General features: G+C 40.4%; 1 protein-coding gene across 15 annotated transcripts in view; it reads right to left on the reverse strand.

Moving 5' to 3' along the window:
• LOC140483855 (contactin-4-like) overlaps positions 1–26,319 on the reverse strand; it is a 2,466,301-nt gene that overhangs the window by 166,772 nt on the left and 2,273,210 nt on the right. For 13 of the 15 annotated variants that reach the window (XM_072582595.1, XM_072582599.1, XM_072582606.1 and 10 more), the window contains 2 exons: positions 13,523–13,681; positions 1,782–1,931 (listed from right to left, as the gene is read on the reverse strand). In XM_072582595.1, the coding sequence (XP_072438696.1) occupies positions 1,782–1,931; positions 13,523–13,681 (309 nt within the window). The remainder of the gene's footprint in view (positions 1–1,781; positions 1,932–13,522; positions 13,682–26,319) is intronic. The other 2 variants (XM_072582608.1, XM_072582607.1) reach the window with 2 other exon arrangements.

Below are 26,319 nucleotides of genomic sequence, written 5' to 3' on the forward strand. Positions count from 1 at the left end.
TACTTGAAAAGGTTATGCTGAAGTGTCAATGGTAAACATTTAAGGAGTGCATGGATGAACTGCAACAATTGTTTATTCCTGACCAACAGCAAAGAAATGGAAATTGTCCTTGACTATATCTAACAAGAGAAAATAGAGACAGCATTAGATCCAAGGTTAGGGACATACAATTAAAAAAAGTAGACTTGAGGATTAGGAGTGTTTTAGAACTCAGGAAAGGAGGACAAAATAATTGATTAAGAAAGGGAAAACAGAGTACGAAAATAAGCTTGTTGGCGTCCTAAAATTTAGTTGCAAAAGCTTCGATAGGAACGTGAAACGACAAAGTCCCCGACAATCAGAAACAGGGGAAGTTCTAATGGAAACAAAAAGATGGCAGGCAATTTAAATGGGCACTTTGGATTTGTCTTTGTGAAGGAGAATACAGATAATGTCCCAGGAAAGTACAGGATCAAGTAAAAGGGAGGAACAGAAGGAAATCAGTATTTGTGGGGAATCAGTGTTGGGGAGATTGATAGGAGTAAAGGCTGTAAAATCCTCAGGGCCCAATAATCTACATCCAAAAGCACATAAGGAAACAACTGCAGAAAGACTGAATTTATTGATGGTCACCTTTCAAGATTCCATAGACACTGGAACAGTTCTATGGCTTGGAATGAATGTAAGCTCATTATTTTAAAAATATTTTAAAAAAGGAAAGAGAAAACAGGGAATTATGAACATAGAGACAGAGGAAAGAGGACCATGTGTAGGTCATTTGGTCCTTCACGCAAATTCCACATTCAACCCGATCATAACTGATCATCAGTACCCTGTTCTCACATTCTCCACATTTCCTATTTATGCCCAGTTGAACGGAATAACTTGTGCAATTCATCCATGCTTGCCATGGCCTATATACTATGATCCCTTTAAATAAATATCCCCAATTTATCATAGACCAGTTAGATGGACATTGGTGGAAGAGAAAATAGCAAAATAGTCAATTATACAAGATTTAATAGCAGACCATGTGGAAAATAGTGAGAGCAAGAAAAAAGGCAGGCAGATGATCATTTGTATGGCAAAGCAGTACTTTGGGAAAGGGAAATATGCAACCAGATCTGGGTGTCCTGTCCACCAGTCACTGAAAGTAAGCATGCAGATGCAGCAGGTGGTGAAGAATTCAAACATTGGCTTTCATGGTGAGAGCATTCAAACACAGGAGTAGGGCTATCTCACTGTAACTGAACAGGGCATTGGTAAGATGACAGATGGAGTACTATTTGCAGTTTTGGGTGGCCTTATCTGAGGAAGCTTGTTCTGGCAGTAGAGAGAGCTCAAAGAAGGTTTATCAGACTGACTTCTAGAATTACAGGACTAATGTATGAAAAGAGACTGGATTGATTCGGACTATGGTCACTGGAGTTTCGAAGAATGAGGCAGGTCTCATAGAAACCAATGAAGTTGTAGCAGGATTAAACAGGGTAAACACAGAAAGGATGTTCCCAAAAATCAAGGAATCCAGAACCAGGAGTCACATTTTAGTGATAATGGGTAGGTCAGTTAGGACTGAGATATAGAGAAATTTCTTCATCCAAGGACTTGTTCACCACAGAAAGTGGTTGAGGCCAAAACATTAAATGTTTTTGAGGAGCAGTTGGATAAAGTTCTTAGGGTGAAAAAGATCAAAGGGCTGAATGGTCTATTCCACTTCAATTTTTGAAGTTTCTATGCTATTTTGCAATCACCATATTTGCAGACCATGACGACATACTCAGTAATAATCATCAATCACTTACGAGCTTCTTCTGTTCTTGATTTGGCAGATGGTAAGCTCGGTTCTCCAATGCCAATGTTGTTACTGGCAACAACTCTGAATTCATAGTCTACCCAGGGACTTAAATCAATCACTGTCGCAGTTACAGCACCGCCATCAATGACCTCAGGAACTGCAAGTACAAACATGAGATATTAACTTCAGCACAAAAATGTGATTTACTTCAAGAGAAAACATAATCTCATAATAATTGGAGCAACCTTTACCACCCACAGCAACAATGCATGAGAACATCATCATGCATAAGTTCCTGTCTGATTTGGAAGTATATTGCTGTTTCCTGAATAGTTATGAGATTAAAATCCTTGATCAGCTTCAGCCGCACTGTGCGCACCATCTTCACCAGATTTTCTGTTGCATTTCAAGAAAACAGTTCACAATCACCTTCTGAAGAGCAAATAGAGATGGACAATGTATGTAAGAATATACAGCAACTGTATGTACATAAGCTGTATGTACAATGTGCATTAAGAACATAGTCCAAGGGCAGTACGGTGGCTTAGTAGTTAGCACTACTGCCTCATAGCGCCAGGGTTGCAGGTTCGATTCCACCCTTGGGCCAACAGTCTTTATGGAGTTTGTACTTTCTCTGAGTTCTCCGGTTCCCTCCCATAGTCCAAAGATGTGCAGGTCAGGTGGACTGGCCATGCTAAATTGCCCATAGTGTCCAGGGATGTGCATTCTAGATGGATTAGGAATGGGAAATGCAGGGTTGCAAGGATAAGGTAGGAGGGTAGGTCCAAGAGGGATACTCTTGGATGGTTGGTGTGGACTCAATGGGCTGAATGGCCTGGTCCCACACTGTCGGGATGCGATTACTCTAGTCTATGATTCATACGATATTTTAGGAGGGGTAGGCCACATGTCATCTCAAGATTGTTCCACAATTCAATACGACCATGGCTGATCAGATTATTCATCATTCCTACTGAGCCTTGATAATCTCTCACCTCGGTTGTTAATAACCTATCTAGCTCTACATTAAAAATATTCAAGGATTCTGTTTGCACCACGTTTTGAGGTAGAGGATTTCAAAGACTTACAACACACTTTGAGAAAAAAAAATCCTTCCCATCTCTGTTCTTGTATCAGTGAATCACTTGTTCTCAGTTTTCCAAATCTACTTTGTTCAGATTCCTGAGGATCTTATATGTTCCAATTTTTCCTTTTTTAAACTTCAGCAGGATGCAGACCTAGCCTGTCCAATCTTTCTTCATGTGACAACCATCCTATTCCATGTACTAGTCCTGTAAGCTTTCCCATTACTATACCTTTTTCTTTCACATTCTTCCTTAAAGATTGAGACCAATAATATCAACAGTATTTGAGATGTGATCTCCTCAGTGCTCTCTCCAACTGAAACATAACTTCCCCACTTTGGTAATAAAACAAAGAAATGCAGATGTTGGAAATCTGAAATAATAATAGAAATTGTTGGAGAAACTCAGCTGGTGTGACAGCATTCAGTGTTCTGAATAAGGGTCACTGGACCCAAAACGTTAACACTGTTTTCTCTCCATAGCTGCTGCCAGACCTGCTGTCCTGTTCCAGCAATTTCTCCTAATGTCTCCAACTTCTTGTTTTAATTTCCCTCACACTAAGCAATGATATTCTATTAATGACTTATTGTGTACAAATTGTATGCAATTCTTTGATTTGAACAATCAGATCTGTGACACTCGGTGCTCTGCATTTTGTCATTATTTAGATAAACTGTGTCTTTATTATTCTTCTTGTCAAAATGGACCATTTCACATTTTTTCACATTATTCTTCATTTGTCAAATATTTTCCTCCTGATTTAGTTTCATGCAATAAATGCTGGCCTTGCATGTATTGATAATGCAGACATTAATGGCATTTGATAACATATAGCTGATGTAACACTGACATCAGCAATCACATTGGGTTAAGCCTCTGGGGCAGAAAGATGGAATAATCTGAACTGTAGAAATGTGTATCAATAAAGGAGATTTTTGGAAATCCAAAACATCAAACAACGGTCACTCTTAGGTGAAGAAGAGACGTTGATTCAGCACAGTAAGAGCTGGGACAGGAGAATCTAACAGCAAGCTGTTGGCAGTGTTGGACTGAATCCCAAATCCCACATCTTATTGCAGCCAAACTCATGACAGCTGATCAACAAAGATTTGTATCAATGAAAGCAGATCAAATCAAACTTATATTGCATAAGATAATTTTATGAAATTCTTTATGTAATAGTTAAGAACAATATTTTTGAAAATTTGCCCTCCATCCAAGATTATAAATATCTGACTTATTAGATTCATGAATAATATTAGAAACATCATCCTCTTTGAACATCAATACCAGATGTTCATTATTCAATTAAATCTTGCATTAATAAGTACTGTTTACACTTGTATACATTTTCTAGTGCCATCTTTCATGATGCCATATAGTTTTTTTTGCTTAAGTACAGTATACATTTGATTTGTTTTATATTTAAAAGATTGGCTACAAAGCACAACATTATCACTAAAAATAGTTAACATTCCATGAAAGAACAGTGGACAGCCAAAGGTGATAGATTTGAAACAAATGCCACTGAATGAATCTTCACAAAATGTAGCCGTTGTCAGACAACATGGCCAAAATCAGACAAAATCCTGAACCACAGATGATGTGGTACATCAGTAGGATCAGCAGAAAGCTTCTGCAAGTTAATTCCGGAACATGGAGCACATGCCAAGAAGCTATCACATTTACTTATCACCACGGGTATGTGAAGCCTCATCGTTCACTTGCTCACAGCCCCTATCTGATGCTAATCACCAGCTGACTCAGTGGACTGCAATAACTGATAGCAAGATTCTTTAGGCAAAAATGCAACAAGTCAGCACAAATACAAACACAACGAAGACAGCAAGTAAATGTGTTATGGCCTCCATGCCAGGACACAATTTCTGTCACGACTAACCTTATAACAAAATGAACTTCAGTTCTGAGTTTCTGTCGTTTTCATGGTTCAAGAGCGAATATTTTACATAAATATATAATGGAATATTTGAAGTCATCTGCAGTTGCTACCGTGGCATGAGAAATAAGTAACAACACTGCAGCTATTCCAGTGCCTACACCTTATACAAAACAATACATTATTCCAAGGAATTCAGTTTCACAGTAGTCTTCTCTTAAATATTACACAGTACAGTAGCTTGCCAACAAATCTGAAGTTATTGTTAGCACATAATATCAGAAACTGACAATAACGCTGAGTTTGAATTTCTTTTCACATTACCTTTGAGAAATTCAAGGCTGAAGAATATTGTGCCACATTTTTGGAATTCAAGGTAGATTTTGCAACAGATTTAAGTGTTTTGAAACTTTGCTCATTGAGCGCATTGCATTCAGATGCGCAAGAGTTAGGACAGTACTTAATTGAAATAAATAACAATTTGGGAGCAATGACGGAGTTCAACTCCAACAAATTAAGAACAAGGGCTACTATCAATGAAATAGGAGATGAGGGTAAAGTAAATAGTTTCCACACAATGATGCGATCAGATAGTTTTGATGTTGTGTCCAAACAATATTGCATGTGAGAATCAATATTATGAACTATTCCAAAATTCATGAGTTAAAATTCACACAACACCAGGTTATAGTCCAACAGGGTTATTTGGAAGCACGAGCTTTCAAAGCACTGTTCCTGTGGTTGTGTATGAAGGAACGTTGCTTCGAAAGCTCCTGCTTCCAAATAACCTGGTGGTGTGTGATTTTTAATTTTGTCCATTACAGTCCAACACTGGCTCCTCCAAATGATGAAATTCATGAGATTCTTAGTCATTCCATAGCTTGAGTCCAGAATGAGATTGCACGGAGAGCTGCATTCAATGAAGCTGTTGCCAAATGAGAAGGTTGCAGATTCCAATCACTGTGGATATCGCGTAAACCTTAGAAATTAATGTTATGGCCACATTTGGAGGAGCCTAAAAAACAATAAGATGTAGGCTAATCATTTGAGAAAAGGCAGAAAGCTGATGTGGCTTGAGGCCTATGATGAGACCACTGCCATTGAAATGGCAGAAAGTAATAATCGCAAATTGGAAGGGAGTTGTTTTCCTGAGCTGACAGGGGAGGTCTAATGGGTTTCACCAAGGTCCAGGACACAACAGCTAAGCTCATGGTATCAGGGTCAAACATTAGATGCAATATTGCTATGGTGGCCGTAAACCGTTTCAACGTCCCATTTTTAGTCAAAGTGCTGTGCCTCCAGGAATGTTGTTCATATTCTGACGGCATGTGGAAGGAGAAGCTCCTGGTCAGAGCTCCTGGTATGAGGTAGAAGTCATGACAGATGTAATGCTGGCTCAAGAGTGTGGGAATCCTCAAATGTGTAAACGATAGATATGGAAACAGAAGTTCAAGTTTTTGATCATGTCAAGAAGCAAGAGAAAAAAGAATATAGAAGATGAGCATAATAAGGCCTGAGGATATAATTTGAGTACCACAGTAAAACAGAAGTTGGACACTGACAGTTGACTTGCACATTAGTACAGCCACTATGCTGTTACCTCAGAAGGAAATTATAAAAAGTTTCTGATTCAAGCTCCCTTTATGCAAGGTTGGAGTGAAACTGACTAGTCATTTTAATAACGGCATTCCAGCTTTAGGTGAAGTTAGTGTTCGGATCATTCATACATGCCATTGGTGTCTCATCAAAGAAGGGATTGGCTCAAGAAAATATGGTTAAACTGGGCCAAGTTATTTCCAGTAAGGAACAGTGAGAATCCAGCTGATATTGAGAAAATCCTTTGAGAGTGCAAAGTGGTCTTTGAACTAATAAACAAATTAGATTTTGCAAGGCTGATGTCAAGACAAAGGTTACTGTACAGCTGATATTGTGCAAAGCTAATCAAGTGCATTATGCACAGTTAGAAAGACCAGAGGCAATTCAGAAGATGAAGACTAATGAATGGGCCACACCCACTGGGGTATTTCAAAAAGCCTGGTTCTACTCTGATTTCTGGAGATTATACTTCAAGTAATTACTCTGTTTTTAACCAGTGAATGTTTGTTTCCTGATTTAGCCTTTGCAAAAGCTTTCAGTTAGATCAATTTGTCATGCATATTTGCAATTAGATCAACTGAGTAGAGCAAAGAACTTTTATCACTTATTCACACAGGAATTGTACCAGAGCAAAAGGTTGCCATTTGGAATGTCTGCCCTCCTGTGAGTTCCAGAACGTCATGGATCAGGTAGGAAGTGAGATGAACTAAATATGCTGTTTCTTAGATTAAGTTCTAATGAGCAGTAAGGCAGAGAAAGAACACATTGGTGTGAAGCAAATTCCTGGATTGATTGATTTAAAAATGTGGTACCAAACCTAAGAACCCCAACTGTTGCTTCATGGTGTGAAGTATAACACACGTGAGCCATCATATAGATGGTGAAGGTATCTACCCAATGCAGGAAAAGCTGAGGGGATTTTGAAAACAAAGAGTCCAGAGGACAAAGAAGAACTTTGAAATATTCATAGGAACTGTTGAGTCTCCAACTTAGACAATACATTCACTCCACTGTGTCAACTGCTCAAAGATGGAATGGATGTGCGAGTGGTTTGTAGAATACCTACAAGCATTTGAAGGCATGAAGAAAGTACTGATGAGTGACATGGCTTTGAACCAGAGCCATCCCAAATATCAGAATTTTAGAATGGCAGGATTTCTTGTCTGGCTGCCTGGTGGGTTGGTATCCCTGTTGATACTGGCTACCCTTGAACTATTCAATGCTCGAAGGAGTGGTAATTAGTTTACAATCAGATTTCCATCCCTCACTCAGACTGAAGTCCTGTTGAAGATAGTTTTCTAGTCCCAGCTGAAGCTACAGTAAACTGGACTGAAAGAGCAAGCAATCCCCAGTATTTAAATCTGGAAAGTCCAAAACCATGTTTGGGTCTCAATGTGAGGAGTGGAAATGAGCCCTGAGGAAGCACTGTTTCAAGAGATTGTTAGATGACCTTCACAGGAGCACTTGGATAGTCCATATGAAAACAGAAGCAATTTCCTATTCTCTTACTGAATAGACACCACAATCAGACAGGTAGGTCAATAAGAGAAGAGATGTTATTTTGCCTTTCTTTATAGCCTAGAAGAATTGGTTCTAATACACTAGAAGAGAAGCTAACTGGTTGGAGAGTATTTGCTAAAAGGCTGAGGTGTATTCTATTCCAAAGATATAAGATAGCATGGGAATGTTTGGTCAATTTAAGGAAACAGATAAAAAAGACAAAGAATAGCTCAAAGTTCGTGAGAAGATTTGTAGCTCGGGTGCTCGTTGTTGTGGTTCTGTTCGCCGAGTTGGGAATTTGTGTTGGAGACGTTTCATCCCCTGTCTAGGTGACATCCTCAGTGCTTGGGAGCCTCCTGTGAAGCGCTTCTGTGATCTTTCCTCCGGCATTTGTAGTGGTTTGAATCTGCTGCTTCCGGTTGTCAATTCCAGTTGTCCACTGCAGTGGTCAGTATATTGGGTCCAGGTCGATGTGCTTATTGATTGAATCTGTGGATGAGTGCCATGCCTCTAGGAATTCCCTGGCTGTTCTCTGTTTGGCTTGTCCTGTAATAGTAGTGTTGTCCCAATCGAATTCATGTTGCTTGTCATCTGCGTGTGTGGCTACTAAGGATAGCTGGTCGTGTCATTTCGTGGCTAGTTGGTGTTCATGGATGCGGATCGTTAGCTGTCTTCCTGTTTGTCCTACTATTATAGGACAAGCCAAACAGAGAACAGCCAGGGAATTCCTAGAGGCATGGCACTCATCCACAGATTCAATCAATAAGCACATCAACCTGGACCCAATATACTGACCACTGCAGCGGACAGCTGGAACTGACAACCAGAAGCGGCAGATTCAAACCACTATAAATGCCAGAGGAAAGATCACAGAAGCACTTCACAGGAGCTGCCAAGCACTGAGGATGTCACCTAGACAGGGGATGAAAGGTCTGCAACACAAATTCCCAGCTCGGCGAACAGAACCACAACAACAATGAATAACTGATAAAATAATCAGTTAATTAAAACATATTAAGTTGAAGAGGAAAGCTGAAAGGTCAGAAGGTGGATAAATCTCCTGAACCAATGAGCTGTACCCCAGAGTTCTGAAGGAGATAGCTGAGGAGATTGTTGAGGCATTGGTGGTGATTTCTCAGCAATCATTAAGGGAGAGATAGCAACAACACCTTCTCTACAATAATCCTCAAAACTGGCATCCTGCAAGGCTGTGTACTCAGCCCCTTACTGTACTCGCTATACACTCATGACTGTGTGGCCAACTTTCATCCTAACTCCATCTACCAGCTGACGAAACCACTGTTGTCGGCTGGATATCAAGCAATGACAAGGCAGAATACAGAAAAGAGATAGAGTGCTTGGTGGCATGATGTAAAGATAACAATCTCTCCCTCAATGTCAGCAAAATTAAAGAGTTGGCCATTGTTTTGAGGAAGCAAGGTGGAGGACACGCCTCTGTCGACATCCATGGGGCTGAGGTGGAGATGGTCGAGAGCGTCAAGCTCCTAGGAGTGATGATCACCAGTAATCTGTCCTGGTCCATCCATGCTGATGCGACAGTCAAGCAAGTACAATAATGTCTCATATCCTCAGGAGGTTAAGGAAATTCAATACATGAAGTATCTGACCATGACATCATTATGTAGGACAGACAAGCAGGAGGCTGGAAGGCCACACAAGCCAGGTAGCATTAGGAGGTGGTGAAGTTAATATTTCGAGTATAACCCTTCTTCAAGACTGGGAATGTGTGTAAGGGGAGCTGCGGATAAAGGGGGTGGGGAGCAGGTTGGTGAAGTGAGGATAGGTGAACACAGGCAGAGGGTATGACTTGGTTGGTCATTGGGGGAATGAATCTGGTTGGTGGCTGGAAAGAAGGGTCGATGAGAGGAATGGAAAGTGGGGAGGAGCTGGGAAGGGAGTCAGGGGATGGGAAAGGAGGTTGTTTGAAATTGGAGAACTCAATGTTGAGTCGTCTGGGCTGTAGTTTGCCCAGGTGGAAGATGGGGTGTTGTTCCTCTAATTTGTGGTCTGATTTATTGTTGCAATGGAGGAGACTGAGGATGGTCATGTCAGAAAGGGAGTGGGAAGGGGAATTAAAATGGGTGGTGACTGGGAGATCAGGTCAGCCCCTGGGGGCCCAGCTGAGATGCTTGGTGAAACGTATCCTCTACCTGTCTTCACCTATCGCTACTTCACCAGCCTGCCCCTCACCCCCCACCACTTTTATCTGCAGCTCCCCTTACGCCCACCCCGAGTCCTGAAGAAGGGTGACAACTGAAACATTGACTTCTCCACCTCCTGATGGTGCCTGGCCTGCTATGATTTTCTAGCCTCCTTAATGTCTACCTTTGATTCCAGCATCTTCAGTATTTTTTGTCTCTAACCATGATATAGGAAGCCAATGAATGATTTATTTCATTCTTTGGTTATGTCTCTGTGGTGGCTATTAGATTATACTTATTCATTTCAATTTGTGCTACCAATTCATGTGCACTGGACACTCAGACATCTGTGTATTTCCTAGATCTGCAATTTCTCACCATCGACACATGCTTTTCTTTCTATATTTGCTACTCAAATAGATGAGCTGGCATTTTCCCAAATTACACTCAATTTGCAGGATTTTTACATCCCTCACAACTTATCTACATCTGTTCATGGTATCAATATGTCTTCTTCACAACCTACCTTTCTCCTTATATTTATGTCATCAATAAATTTAGAAATGATACCTTCCATCCATTCATCCAAATCATTCATATAAACCGTAAACAGTTGAGGTCCCAGTATTGATCCCTGTGGCACACCACTTGTTAAATCTTGCCTATCAGAAAAAAGACACATTTATGTCTGCTGTCTTCTTCCTGTTGTCCAGCCAATAGTCTATCCATGTTAATATGCTGAGAGGTAAAAACAATAACTGCAGATGCTGGAAACCAAATTCTGGATTAGTGGTGCTGGAAGAGCACAGCAGTTCAGGCAGCATTGGATGCTGCCTGAACTGCTGTGCTCTTCCAGCACCACTAATCCAGAACATGTTAATATGCTCCCCACTCTCTTACTATGAGCTTTTATTTTCTCCGATAACCTTAGATGTGGCACTTTATCAAATAGCTTCGAGAAAACTAAGCACAGTACATTCACTGGTTCCTCTGTATCCACAGCATATGTTACTTTCTCAAAGAACTAAAGTAGATTTACCTTTTGAATGATCATGTTGACACTGTTGATTATGTCTGCTATGACTATTTTTTAATATTAGCTTGTAATAATTCTCTTCTGACACACTCATGCTGTTTCGCTTCCTTTTCAAATAAAGGGGCAACATTTGTTATCTTCCAATCTGTGGGCCCTTTATTGAATCTTGGCCGTTTTAGAAAGTTAAAACCAAAACAACTATTTCAATTGTAAATTTTTTAAAGATCCAAGCGTGAAATCCTTCAGGACCTGGCTACATGGCTGCCCAGAGTTCCAAGAAGGGTAAATGTTAATTTCTCAAAGTTTGGCCCTCCCTTCCATTTCCTGATTTATCGCTGCTTCCAAGATATTACTTGTATCTTTCACCCTGAAGACCAAGGCAAAATAGCTGTTCAATTTGTTCTCCAGCTCTTTATTTTCCATTATCAATTCACCCAGCTTCCTTTGGAACAAACACTTACTTTGTTCTTTTTTGCTTTCTTTTTAAAATATTTTGAAAAGTTTGATTAACTATGGAGCAGAGTCGCTCAGAGGAAGTGTGTTAGGCTCATAACCCAGAGGTCAACAGGTCAAGCCATCCTCTGCTATTTATTCTGTTTCTCTTTCTTATAGTCTTATATCAACAGAGTAATCAAGGGTTATGGGAAAAAGGCAGAAAAGTGGATGTGAGGAAGATTTGATCAGCCATGATCTGATTGAATGGTCAAGCAGCCTCGAAGGGGCTAAATGGCCTTCTCCTGTTCCTATGCCCTTTGGTCTTATTTATCTGTTTTTATAATTCTGGCCAGCTTTCTCTTGTAATATTTCCCTCTTTTTTCATAATTATCCTTTGCTGTTTTATTTTACTTTCCATCTGATCAATCTTTGCACAATGATATGCTTTTCTTTTAAGTTTGGCATTAACTTTAACGTCTCTAGTTAACCACAGATACTGGATCCACCCCTTGCAATCTTTCTTACTCATTGAAATGTGCCTAATCCACATAATATCCTTTGCAACACCTGCCACTGCTTCGCTATTGACCATCCAGAGAAGCATCATGTCGTCTCAAATTGATATCTCCACTTCTTTCCCCATTGACCTGAGTTTCTCCAGAAATCTTTGAAAAATCTCTACTCAAGCATTAAGCCGTGTAAATAGAAACATTGCTAATTTCCGAAATGAACTAATGTTTTAAATAAAGCAAATACAAAAATATTATTTTCTATTTGCAGAATCACCTGCTCACTGCTGATCCTATTTCCTGCTCTATAATCACCCTGATTACTGCGGATCCTTCTCCTCCCTGACAGCCAAATCTGTGGACTTTTCCACTCACTGATCCTGCAAGAGTAGAGCCTGATGCACTGCTGCCTGAGGTCTGCAGCAAGGGATGTTTCTCAGGCTCCAGACTGCCAACTGGAGTCGTCATCTCATGCTGACATTGCAGGTGTTGTTCTTTGGCTGGCTGCTGGTTTTTAAAATCATAGAATCCCTGCAGTGTGGAAACAGGCCATTCATCCCATCAAGTCCACACCCACACTCCAAAAGACACCCACACTCCCTATCCTGTCCCTGGACCCACTTCCCTATCCTGTCCCTGTAGCCCTCCATTTCCCATGACCAATCCACCTAACCGATAAATCTTTGGACCTGGAGCACCTGGAGGAAACCCACGCAGAAATGGAGAAAATGTGCAAACTTCACACAGACAGTACCCCCGAGGCTGGAATCCAACCTCAATCCCTGGCGCTGTGAGGCAACAGTGCTAACCACTGAGCCACCATGCCACCGCGTCTTCCTCCCTCTCCTCCATAAATGCCATTCGCCTCAGTCACGATAAACTCATTGCCAGCCAGGAGTAGGGAGAGGCAAGCCAAGGCCCCACAGCCAGGCAAGAAAGGCAGCTCCACTGCGTCTGAGTAGATCGGAGAGGTAGTAGCAGCCAGCAAGAGGGCTTACCATGGTCTCTCAAAAGGACGCTGTCAGTCAGCAGCAATGATGTTGCCAGAATGATGCGATAGCTCACGAAAACGCCCTGAAGTCTGATGAGTAAAGGTTCATTCGGTGGAGAACACAGACAGCAGTGCCTTTGCTCTTCTCTTGGAGGGTGAACATGGGGAGAGGTTGCATGTCAACAACCTGGGCCATGGGGAATGGCCCCAATTCAGGGAGCTGGAGACTCCGTGTCAAAATGGCATAAATCATGTCAGATAAGCAACATTTAAGTGAATCATATGACACTCAATGATATTACAGGCCACAATAATTTAACAAGTTGAAAACAAAACAGCATTAAAAAGGGCAATGCTAAGTGAGGACTTCATATAACTAAGATATAAAATTCCAGCATCAGGTGTTTCATAATAAATAAATCCAATTTCATCAAATAGGAAGTGTGAAATAAAACGGTGCAACATAATTCGCAAACTATACAAACAACACAGAATTATTTGCATCATGCCATTTCTGAATATTGCTGGAGGATTTACCTGTTTTAAGAGCTTGCCAACCAACTGAAAAGGGCGTTTGTGCCTGTATAGTGTACATGGAAATTGGACTGTGATTGTCAATACCAGGGCTCCAGGAGAGTTGAGCTGTGGTATCTGTAATCTCTTCCACTATCACACCCCTGGGTGGACCTGGTGGAACTGACATAAAAGACAAAAAAAAACAAGACAAGATGTCATATGATGGATAACAGGACACTGCTGTTTAAAACAAAGAATATTAGGTAAAATGGAAGTGAAAACCACCTCTTTGCTAACAATAGACTCCAGGAAACTAAAGGTTTGGAGACGGAACAGCTGTTAAGATTTTTTCCAGGCAAAGAGAAAAAAAGCTCGAGTTATAAGGAACAATATTGGCTAAATATAAGCAGATGTGGGGTGAGTTGGCTTTTGATCTTATTACAGACTTTAAAAACATCATTTTTTGCTCAACTGTACGTATCAATAATAAAAATCAGATGTTTCACTTAACTTTGTTTTGGCATAATCATGTTGAAAGCATATAGATCTCCTTGTTCATTAAACACAGTGGTTTCAGATAGGAGAGGAAAAATGTCATCTTGTGGACACCATAAAGCAAAAATTAATTCAAAACCAAACATGAATTTCACATAAATGACATACGCTCTGTTGAAGTAATTCAATGTGATTGACAAATTGGCGCAATAGTTAATCTTGCCACAAATGATCTTCAGTAGAACTCAATGCACACTAAAGATACTATTGGGTAGAGGGGTAAAAGACTAGCTTGGTTTAATTTTCGACCCATCTTGTCGCAAGCACATGGCTTTATAAGGAAGAATGCTGATTGAGAAATGTTGGATACAGAATGAGGTAGATAAAAATTAAATAATCACTGCATAAAATAGGCATGAGCGAGGCTCACTAGTCTTCTTCTTTCCAATGTTTTTCATCAATCCCTCTCCTTGAAACAGATGAGTTATCCTGTTTATAGTAGTTGCATAAACAAAATGATGGAATTCAGTTCTTGTAAAAGAAATGTTTCAGTAAATGCTGACTGTAAACAGATCACGACAACTGCAATTAATAAGATGCAGATGGGTCCAAGTTCAACAAGTGATTCCGAATGGTATTTGGTTTTAATGAAATTACCTTGTACTAAATCCATGTGTTCATGCCATAAATATTTCTACCAAGCCATCAACACACATCAAAGCAACTGAGCAATTTCCAACAAATTTACATTTTGGCTTTTCATAATTTTATTGCTGTTGTCACTTGAGCTGTAGTTCATGAGATGGTTTCTATATCTTGGTGGATGTGCTTACTGTAGTGTTAAATGGGTTTAATGCACAGGCAATACATCAATGGAGGTAGCATTCATGGACCAGTTAAAATTAAATGATTAAATCACAAGTGTATGTTGAACATATCTAGTCTAAAAACTAGGAGGATTATTAAAGATTTCTTGTGGCTTACAGCCCTATATATTTATAATATTAAAAAATACAAAATGATCATTGAAAAAGACAAATCAGGAGATACTTATACGGTAAAGATGTAAAACATCTTTAATAACATTGTTTGGAAGTAGTTAATAGTTTGGGAAGAAAAATCCAAAGAATGATTAAACAAGTATTTTCCACACAACATAATTTCATCAAGAGAGCAGCATCTCTCTGTACTACCCTAAAATGCAATCAAATTGCAATACCAAAACGCTATCAAGAGTGACCTTCTTGAGAGTGAACCCATGGAAAGTGACTGGCTCAGACGTAGCCCCTGGCTGTGCACCCAGATCCTACATGGACCTGCTGGTGGGACTATTCGCTGACATCTTTAACCTCTCTTACTATAAAGTCCCCATCGGCTTCAAGAAGACCACCATCATCCCGGTACCAAAGAAAACACATGTGACATGCCACAATGACTGCCACTCAGTGTTTCTGACCCCCATAACTATGTGGTTCTTCAAGAGGTTGGTCATGGCTCACACCTACCCCAGCCTTCAACTCCCTAGCCCTACAGTCATCCCTGGAACATCTGGATCATAAGGATTCTACGACAGGCATCTAATTATTGACTACTGCTCTGCCTTGAACATTAGAATTCCAACCAAGCTAATCTCCAAACTCTGAGACCTAGGTCTCTACTCCACCCTCTGCAACTTGCTTCTCGACTTTCTGATCCACAGATTGCACAGGAAGACAGGCAACAACACTTCCTCCATGATTGTCCTCAACACCAGCCTCCTACTGTACTCCCTGTATACTCATGACTGCATGACTGAATTTTGTCCAAACTTCATCTACAGGTTTGCTGACAACATTGCCAATGTAGACTGGATAACAAACAATGACAAGACAGAATAGAGGAAAGAAATAGAGTCCTTGTTCAAGTGGTGCAAAGATAACAATCTCTCCCTCAGTGTTGGAAAAACTAAAGAGCTGATCATCGATTTCAGGAAGCAAGGAGGAGGGCACGCCCCTTCTATATCAATGGCACTAAGGTGGAGATGGTTGGGAGCATGAAGTTCCCAGGAGGGACTTGACGATTACCAACAATCTGTCCTGACTACCCACATAGATGCAACAGTCAAGAAAGCACAGCTACGCCTCTTTGTCTTCATCAACTTTTACAGATGCACCATAGAAAATATCCTATCTGGATGCATCACAGCTTGGTAAAGCAACTGCTATGCCCAGGATTGTAAAAGAACTACAGAAAGTTGTGAAAAAAGCCCAGCCCATCACACAAGCCAATCTTCTATCCATTGACTCCATCTACACTTCCTGATGCAACATCATCAAATACCCCTCCCACTCTGGCTATATTCTCTTCCAACCTCTTCCATCAGACACAAGATACAAAAGCCTCAGCACATGTTCCAACAAATTCAAAAATAGCTTCTTCACCAGACATTTGAATGGACCTCTCAAATTTCAAACATAATGTTGACTGTGCTTTTTGTGCACCTTCTTTGCAGCTGTAACCTTGTATTCCTAGCTCTGTTCAATCATCCTGTAATCTTTATGTGTAATGATCTACCTGTAGTGCATACAAAACTTTTCACTGTACTTAGTGACGATAAAAAAATCAAATCAAATAAATTAAATTAAATTGCCTTTGCTAATGGTTACTTCAATGTCAGTAAAAAAAAAGTGTCCTTACAAAATGTCTTTGTGAACTTCCAAACAAAACCTTCCATACACATTCCTGTCATTATGTACTGCTTGTGGCAATTGTATGCTCTTTAAACCTTCAAGGGGAGAACAAGTAAAGAGGAATCATTTCCTTGATACTGCACAGCATGGTTTACAACAGAATTGTGTTCAGTTTTAATGTTATGTAAAGGTGTCAGTGACACAGAAATTCTGCCAATTGAAACAATATATTTTTAATTCTCATTAATTCTCACCATCCTAAATGATGCCTTGAACTTGTATATTTTCTCTATGCTAATCAGATATTTCTTAAATTGGGTGATAACCATCTCCTCCAAGATACTCGGATGCTAAGGATGGGTCCAATTACCTATTCAAAGCCTTCTGGTGTGAAGGATCAGCTTCTTCATGTTAGTTTGGTTACAAAGACTTGGTAATGAGAAACTATTCAGCAATTCTTCATCTGGCTTGGTATGAAAAAGAAGACCAAGTGGAAGAATACTGCTGGGATTGGAGTAGTGATGCTTGTACCTTTGCAATGTTGCATTGAACAAAAGCTGTCCCAATACCTTGTGAATATTCAACACCTAGATTAGGTTTATGATGAATTGGAAACAATTCTTAAAATGATTAAAGCTGAATTCTAATAACTTAGGATCACAGTCTGAGGTTGTATTACTGTACCTTCTACATTTTAACACTATTAGAATAGAGACAGTGAGTTTTGAGAAGATTTGTAGCTCAGGTTGAGGTTTTGGATGTAGGTTTGCTCGCTAACCTGGAAGGTTCACTTCCAGATGTTTCATTACCCTATGAGGTAACATCTTCAGAGGGCCTCCGACGAAGCACTGTTGATAATTCCTGCTTTCTATTTATATGTTTGTGCTTCTTTGGGTTGGTGATATCACTTCCTGTTCCTTTTCTCAGGGGGTGGTAGATGGAGTCTAACTTGATGTGTTTGTTGAGAGAGTTCCAGTTGGAATGTCATGCTTCTCAGAATTCTTGTGCGTGTCTCTGTTTGGCTTGTCCTAGAATGGATATGTTGTCCCAGTCAAAGAGGTATCTTTCCTCATTTGTATGTAAGGATACTAATGAGAGAGGGTAATGTTTTTTTGTGGATAGTTGATCTTCATGTATCCTGGTGGCTAGTTTTCTGCCTGTTTGTCCAATGTAGTGTTGTGACAGTCCTTGCATGGTATTTTTGCACTCTACTCAGACCCCTTGGCATCATGGTAGCCAACAAACCCACCAACACACTAAAACAGCAGCTAATGAACTTGAAAGACCATATACAGCCAACCAGCAAACCTAATGTTATTTACAAAATACCATGCAAGGACTGTAGCAAACACTACATTGGACAAACAGGCAGAAAACTACCCACCAGGATACATGAAGATCAACTAGCTACAAAACAACATGACTCTCTCTCATCAGTATCCTTACATACAGATAAGGAAGGACACCACTTCGACTGGGACAACGCATCCATTTTAGGGCAAGCCAAACAGAAGGGTGGCATAACATCTGGAAATGAACCTTCCAGCTCAGCAATCAAACCTACATCCAGAATAGAGACAGTCTGCCTGCAAAGCTATATCAATAACTATTAGCATGCAAAATATAAGTAGGGACAATCTCCTACACTATAGGTAAAGCATCAGGGCAATCACCTGTGGACTTAACTAGATGGAGATAAACCAATAGGCATAATTGATAAGACATTGGGAACTCCATGAAAGGAATGAGCTCAGTCAGAATCAATTTCATTATGTACGCCAGAGATTTGGAACATATAAACCATGGTTATGCTGGAGTCATTAATCAATTGCAGACAGGTCATGTAACAAGCCAAATGTGGTCTGCTCTGGACTGTTTTTGTAATGTGATCTCTTTGATTCCTGATTAACATTTCACCAATGATTGGGAAGTGATTTAGAAAAAAAATTACTGAAACTAACTTGCATTTTAAAAAAAAACAAGTAATGCAAGCTTTGGAAAAACATAAATTACACTAGACCTGTGAAAAACAAAACAAAACGCTTTTCCCTTGTCTGTTTTAGTATCTCTTTGTCTGCAGACCAGGACAAGTGCATGAGGCACTAATCAGGAAAGACTTGTGGGTCTCTCTCTCTCTCGTGCTGCAGACAACCCGTAAGTTTGGAATCCCACCTGATTTTGACTGTCTAGATGCTGCAGACAGAGAAATTAAACATGCTTCAACCTGGAAGCCACTGTTTCCAGAAAAATAGAAAAATCATTCAGATACATCTTAAACCTTTCAGTGCTGAAAGCTGAATCATAGAATCCCTTCAATGCTGAAAGAGGCTATTCGCTCCATCGAAACTGAAGAATATCCTAGCCAGATCCAGCCCGCTAACCTATTCCTGTAATCCCACATTTACCAAAGCTAGTCCACCTAGCCTGTGCGTCCTTGGATGGTGTGAAGAAGCCACAACATCTAGAGGAAACCCACACAGACATTGGGAGAACATGCAAACTCCACATCGACAGTCACCCAAGGCCAAAATTGAACATGGGTCACTGGCACTGTGAGGCAGCAGTGCGAACCACTGAGTCACCATTCTGCCCAGCTATAGGACCACCAAATTCAAACTGAAGCGAGTCAAGTTACCAACCTTCAAGAGCTGTGTACTCTTATAATGTTACTGAACTAAATCTTTCATCTATCCTCCACTATTTGTCTGAGTATTTATATATGGAAATTGAAGTGTTATTTTTAAAAATACTTTTTCCTTGACACAATAAAAGACAGTAAAAATATCCTGTTTATTTTGAAAGTTTAGGAAAGCCTGATTGTGTCTTGTATAAGAACTGTAGAAAATGTTAAACACTCACTGAATTGAGGGAGATTGATCATGTTAAACAAGGGGTGGGGAAGCTGGGAAGCCATTCAGCCATTTCACACCGGATGAAAATGTCAGAAATATATTTTAAGTGATAGTGCAAATTCTCTGACCATACATTTTCTTTTTAACTTTATTTCTTATTTTTCTAACTTATACATAAACAATAAAGTAAGCTAATGGAACTTGCTTTTTGTTTATTTCTGTTTTGTATCCAAGATTTGTATCTCGGTATTTTGGACCCATGATGGCACCCTGTGGGGTGACATTGTAAACTTTTTACTGAACAGTTAGTTCTTCTGTAATGCGATGGCTGCATTCTTGTGCAACTCCGCGTTATAGAAAAATCATGCTTTAGAAACAGCGCTTAAAGTGTTGCCGATGTAATCATGTTACAGTCAACATAGGTTTTAAAGTTTGCACATTAGAAACAACATCCCCAATTCATCAATCATGTTACAACAAATTTGTGTTGATGAAATGCACATTAGATTAGACGACTTACAGTGTGGAAACAGGCCCTTCGGCCCAACAAGTCCACACTGACCCGCCACCCAGACCCATTCCCCTACATTTACCCCTTCACCTAACACTATGGGCAATTTAACATGGCCAATTCATCTAACCTGCACATTTTTTTTGGAGGAAACTAGAGCACCCAGACACGGGGAGAATGTGCAAACTCCACACAGTCAGTCGCCTGAGGTGGGAATTGAGCCCAGGATTCTGGCGCTGTGAGGTAGCAGTGCTAACCACTGTGCCACCGTGCCGCCCTTATATAGCAGAATGACTTATAGTCTTGTACTTCTGTACTTGAGTACATGTGACAATAAATGTAATCCTAATTTTAATTTGGATGGGATATTCTTCATGACACAAATAGACACAAAATGTTAAAATTCATGAAATAAATACCATTCTGTTTATGAAATTGAGCCTCACTTCTACCAATACTTTGTGTCAGAATGCTTCTCTATGTGATATCAGTAACTTAGAATAATATTTTGGGTAGGATATCTCTGGAACTTCATTTCCTGGGGCCTCCAGTGTTTCTCTTTGAACTCTCACCATTATTTCAGTAGAAATTTAATGGAAAACCTCAGCAAAATGTCAGAAACATTGAATCTATTTGTTATTGGTTTATGCTTTTAGAGATTGATAGAAAGCCCAAAGAAATCCATCCAAATGGTTTATCATCAAACGAAAATAAAACAAAACTGTATTTTAATGCCATCTACTTGTTAAAGGATTATGAGTGAAAAGAGGATTGATGCCTGCTTAATGTAAATTAAGTGATAACTTGGAAAGAATTTATATTTCACAGAACAACTTTAATATGATTCAGAATGAACGGGTTATCTAATGGGTATGATATCATAAAAGGGGCTAAAATTGAATGTCATGTACTCAACTAATCTCTCACTTTGACAATGCTAAGTGCTATTGCTTTATGAATCAAGGCAAAAGGATTGATATTCATGCTGCGTGGCAAATCATCACTTTGTGCAACTAATAAAAACTCACTGGAAGATTTGGCCTTGCAACTGTCCATCTTTTATTCACAGGTTGTGATAATTAATATCCACATTTTAGCATTGAATTGAAATTTTTCGCACTGAAAAGACAAAATCAGCCAGGATGTGAAAACGGCTAAGAAACAGAAAGCATACTGTGTGAATGGTTGCTCTTTTAGATACACAAGAACCAAGCTGAATACAGAAGGCTCAGAATTGGGGTGAAAAGCCAATACAATAAACACAGAGGGATTATGAAAAATGATTGGCAGCTAACATAAAGGGAAATCACAAAATCTTGTGAAACATAGCAATTGTAACAGGGTGACAAAAGAAGGAGGAGGGCTCATGAGGAGCTAAAATGGGAGGAAGGCTTGGAAGCAAAAGCATGACTGAGGTGTTACGTGAATACTTTGCATACCTGGCGATCAGGTTCTGTGACTGTATTCGCAGGGATACAAAGTAAAAAGCTCTGGATAAGGGCGGGAAGAACATACCCAATGCTGCCCAAGGTACACCTCTGTGCGTGGCTGCATCAAATTGTGTACCCTCGGTACACAAAGCGTCACTATATGCTGAGGTTCTACATGGCCCCAGTGTAACAAAGGATGGGTGTGGCCTTAATACCATGGAACACTCCAAGTACTTGGACAATTTCATATCACCTGTCCCTCATAGAAGCATTTGCAAACAATAACACCTTTCACCACAAATCCATCAGGCAGTGATCAGCACGTTCATTTGGGGACATTTTATTCGAACATTACTTATAAAGCTTCATCATTGCACTTGCTCAGATTTAAAATAACTTGATCCCTGATTAGAAACACAGCATTTCATTTGAAGAAACAATCCTAAATATATCTGATGGGCACAATTTATGGAGGTCTAAGTGACATGGACGATAGCAAGATTTGTGGCAGAATCAGAAGAGAAGTCTGACCAAATGTGCCAAACAAGTTGACCTTGAAAAACCTTTGACACGGAAAGCAGAATGGCATCAGAATGCCAGCTTAACACTAACTCCAAAGGATCTCTATATTGGACATTGGGCACTATTAACTCTGGGCACGCAGTGTGGCCACTATCCACATATATTCACATGTGTGGATATTGTTATTTCTCACATGATGTCAGCCTCTAAAACTCTCATGGCACATCTCCAGTCCATTTACAGGATGCTGCTGTATTTAATGCTCGTACACATCATTAAAAAGCTACAGCAAGGATGGGGGATACTTAGAGGCACACACTCCTCTCATGGACTGGACCTGACTGCCTTTTTGAGCTCTTTGCTCGCTGAAATAGTACTCACTCACTGTGAGCCTACCTGGCAGCTCAGAGCATCTGTGTATTGCATTGTCTAGCCTTGCCTTGTGCATTTGCAGTACCAAGCACATAGTATTCCTGGCTGGAATTTCCATTTTGCACAGACACAATAGCACAATGTTATACATTGATGCCAGCAGGTCTGAGTCAAGTCAAGACACCCTTACTTTTGCCTTTGCTCAGCAGGTCCTTGTACTACAATTCAAATGCACCCTTTAATACCAGTCCAGAGGCTTGGACACAGTCAGTCAGGCACTCAGAATGGGTACTGACAGATGTCTCCCACATCGGGCAGAGAGCCAAATATCAAGCAGCTCATCATTCATCTTGACTCGTTCTGCCATTTTGTGAGCTGTTTTCATTCTGAAATGTGAGACAGAGAGAGAGATACTGGGAGCATGAAAGTGAGTATTAGTGTTAGTTTTGATGTTACGTTTGGTGCAGGTGCTTGTGTCCCGAGTGAATGAGCAGATAGTACAGAGGCCATGAAGGGTTCGCATTGTTCATGACCTGGAATGGGTGAAAGTGAGTGAGGGAATGTATTGCAGGTAATATTTAGGGAGGTAGAGCACGAGCTTTGATAGGAGTTTGGTACAGTAGCAGAGGGAGCGTGAGTATGAGGGAGAGAAGATGACAGCATTACTCTGACAGAGCAAAGAAGAACACTGACTTGATCTGTACAGTGTTAGGCATTCCCCCAGAAGGCTAAGACTACTCTAACCCAGCACAGTTCAGCGCAGTCTGGCACAGTCTGGTGTCATTGCACTCACTGCTGGTCCTGAGAAAAGAGGACAGCCCATGTTAGGGTAAGATAATGCAGCCCCATTATTTAAAAAAGGAGATAGGAAAATGCGAATTATAGACTGGTTGCCTGACATTGAAATTGGAAAATGCTTGAGTCCATTCTAAAAAAAATAATAGCGAAGTACTTGGAAAGCAACTGCTGATTCGACAGAGTCAGTTTATACTTTCTGAAAGGGATATCATGCTTGACAAACCTGCTGGAATCTTCCATTCATACCAGTACGGTATTCCTTATACCACAAGCTTTTATTTTCCACACCAACCTTTAACGTGGTACTTCAACAATTGTCTTTTGGAAATCCAAGTATGTCTATAGGCTCCCAATTTATTCATCGTGCATGCTCCTCCATCAAAGGGCACCAATAAACGTTTAACAGTTTACTCCTTTCACAAAACCATGCTGTTTGTTCCACATTGCCTTGTGTTTTCTACATGTCCAGCTATAACATTCTTATTCATTAAGTTTAACATCTTTCTCATGAGAGACATCAATTGGCCTGCTGTTACATTTTTCTTGCCTCCCTATTCTCCCTGAATAGATTAACCGTATTTGTTTCTTTCCGGTGGTGGAACATTTCCAGAATCTAGCAAAAGTTTGGAAAATTATCACCAAGTATCTACTGCCATATTAGCCTTGTCTTTACAGACCCTAGGATGAGGGCCATCAGGACCAGGGCATTTGTCAGCTCACACTTCCATTAAACTGCTTATTATCACTTCCCTGGCACAGTGTGATGCAGTCTGCACAAGACAAGCTTACTGCTCACAATAGGTTCAATATCCCACATCAGCCACATTCTGGACTCTCCACAGATGCTGCCACAACAATGAGTTTTTCTCGCATTCTCCATGTTTGTTTCACATTTTCAGCACTCTCAGTATTTTATTTTTATTCAATAACCCAGATATTTCATTAACCCCTCTTAGATGGATCTTTGGGATGGACACCTGAAACCTTTTTTATGACTGAAACTGATGGACCTCCTGTTATCAATCTATGGCATTCACACATCAACATAATGTTGAAATCTAACTGGCAAATTTGTCAGTTACAACATCAAAGATTCCTAGACAGCAACAACAATCTCATACATTTTGGTCACAGCTGAGCAGAGCAAATTCAGCCAGCTATGGGGAATGATGATGGGCTGACAGATCCTAAAGGTCCCTGAATTTGTATGTTCTTTCTGGTCATTCATAGTTGAGTTGATACTCCACAACAATGTAATCTTCAAGGGCAAAGAATCATAATTCTGCAAGCATGAACGATACTGGATAGGTCACATGGGCACAGATAAAACCAAAAGGTTGGGCCAAGCATCCATATATAGTGGCCCAGTTAACAAGGACATTGACCAATAAATCAAATCATGTGAAATATGTCAATTCATCAGCTTCAATAAACAAGACAATCTCTCCTTCCACACAAGATTCCACACTAGATATTTGTCATATCGATAGTCACAGGTGAGGTGACGGAAGACTGGAGGTTGGCAAACCTGGTGCCACTGTTTAAGAAGGGCGGTAAAGACAAGCCAGGGAACTATAGACTGGTGAGCCTGACCTCGGTGGTGGGCAAGTTGTTTGAGGGAATCCTGAGGGACAGGACGTACATGCATTTGGAAAGGCAAGGACTGATTCTGGATAGTCAACATGGCTTTGTGTGTGGGAAATCACGTCTCACAAACTTGATTGAGTTTTTTGAAGAAGTAACAAAGAAGATTGATGAGGGCAGAGCAGTAAATGTGATCTATATGGACTTTAGTAAGACGTTTGACAAGGTTCCCCATGGGAGACTGATTGGCAAGATTAGATCTCATGGAATACAGGGAGAACTAGCCATTTGGATACAGAACTGGCTGAGGACAGGTAGAAGACAGAGGGTGGTGGTGGAGGGTTGTTTTTCAGACTGGAGGCCTATGACCAGTGGAGTGCCACAAGGATCGGTGCTGGGCCCTCTACTTTTTGTCATTTACATAAACGATTTGGATGCGAGCATAAGAGGTACAGTTAGTAAGTTTGCAGATGACACCAAAATTGGAGGTGTAGTGGACAGTGAAGAGGGTTACCTCAGATTACAACAGGATCTGGACCAGATGGGCCAATGGGCTGAGGAGTGGCAGATGGAGTTTAATTCAGATAAATGCAAGGTGCTGCATTTTGGGAAAGCAAATCCTAGCAGGACTTACAGACTTAATGGTAAGGTTCTAGGGAGTGTTGCTGAACAAAGAGACCTTGGAGTGCAGGTTCATAGCTCCTTGAAAGTGGAGTCGCAGATAGATAGGATAGTGAAGAAGGCATTTGGTATGCTTTCCTTTATTGGTCAGAGTGCTGAGTACAGGAGTTGGGGGGGTCATGTTGCAGCTGTACAGCACATTGGTTAGGCCAATGTTGGAATATTGTGTGCAATTCTGGTCTTCTTCCTATCAGAAAGATGTTGTGAAACCTGAAAGGGTCAGAAAAGATTTACAAGAATGTTGCCAGAGTTGGAGGATTTGACCTACAGGGAGAGGCTGAACAGGCTGGGGCTGTTTTCCCTGGAGCGTCGGAGGCTGAGGGGTGACCTTATAGAGGTTTACAAAATTATGAGGGGAATGGATAGGATAAATAGACAAAGTATTTTCCCTGGGGTCGGGGAGTCCAGAGCTAGAGGGCATAGGTTTAGGATGAGAGGGAAAAGATATAGAAGAAACCTAAGGGGCAACTTTTTCACGTAGAGGGTGGTACGTGTATGGAATGAGCTGCCAGAGAAAGTGGTGGAGGCTGGTACAATTGCAACATTTAAGAGGCATTTGGATATGTATATGAATAGGAAAGGTTTGGAGGGATATGGGCCGGGTGCTGGCATGTGGACTAGATTGGGTAAGGATATCTGGTCGGCATGGACGAGTTGGACCAAAGGATCTGTTTCCATGCTGTACATGTCTATGACTCTACAACTCTAAGATTATTTCTGAGCCATGTTAAAAAATTGTGATATTTTCCACATCTAAGGATTTTCAGATGGACTGTTTCACAAGTTTTCTTTGTCCGACAAATCAGAGATGGCACTAGTCACATATTTTTTTGACACACTGATTGCCATACTCAGTATGTTCAATGTATCTCACACTAATTGTGTAGATTGCCTGCAGCACATG

Source organism: Chiloscyllium punctatum, chromosome 12, assembly GCF_047496795.1.
Source record: "Chiloscyllium punctatum isolate Juve2018m chromosome 12, sChiPun1.3, whole genome shotgun sequence".
Classification (NCBI taxonomy): Eukaryota; Metazoa; Chordata; class Chondrichthyes; order Orectolobiformes; family Hemiscylliidae; genus Chiloscyllium; species Chiloscyllium punctatum.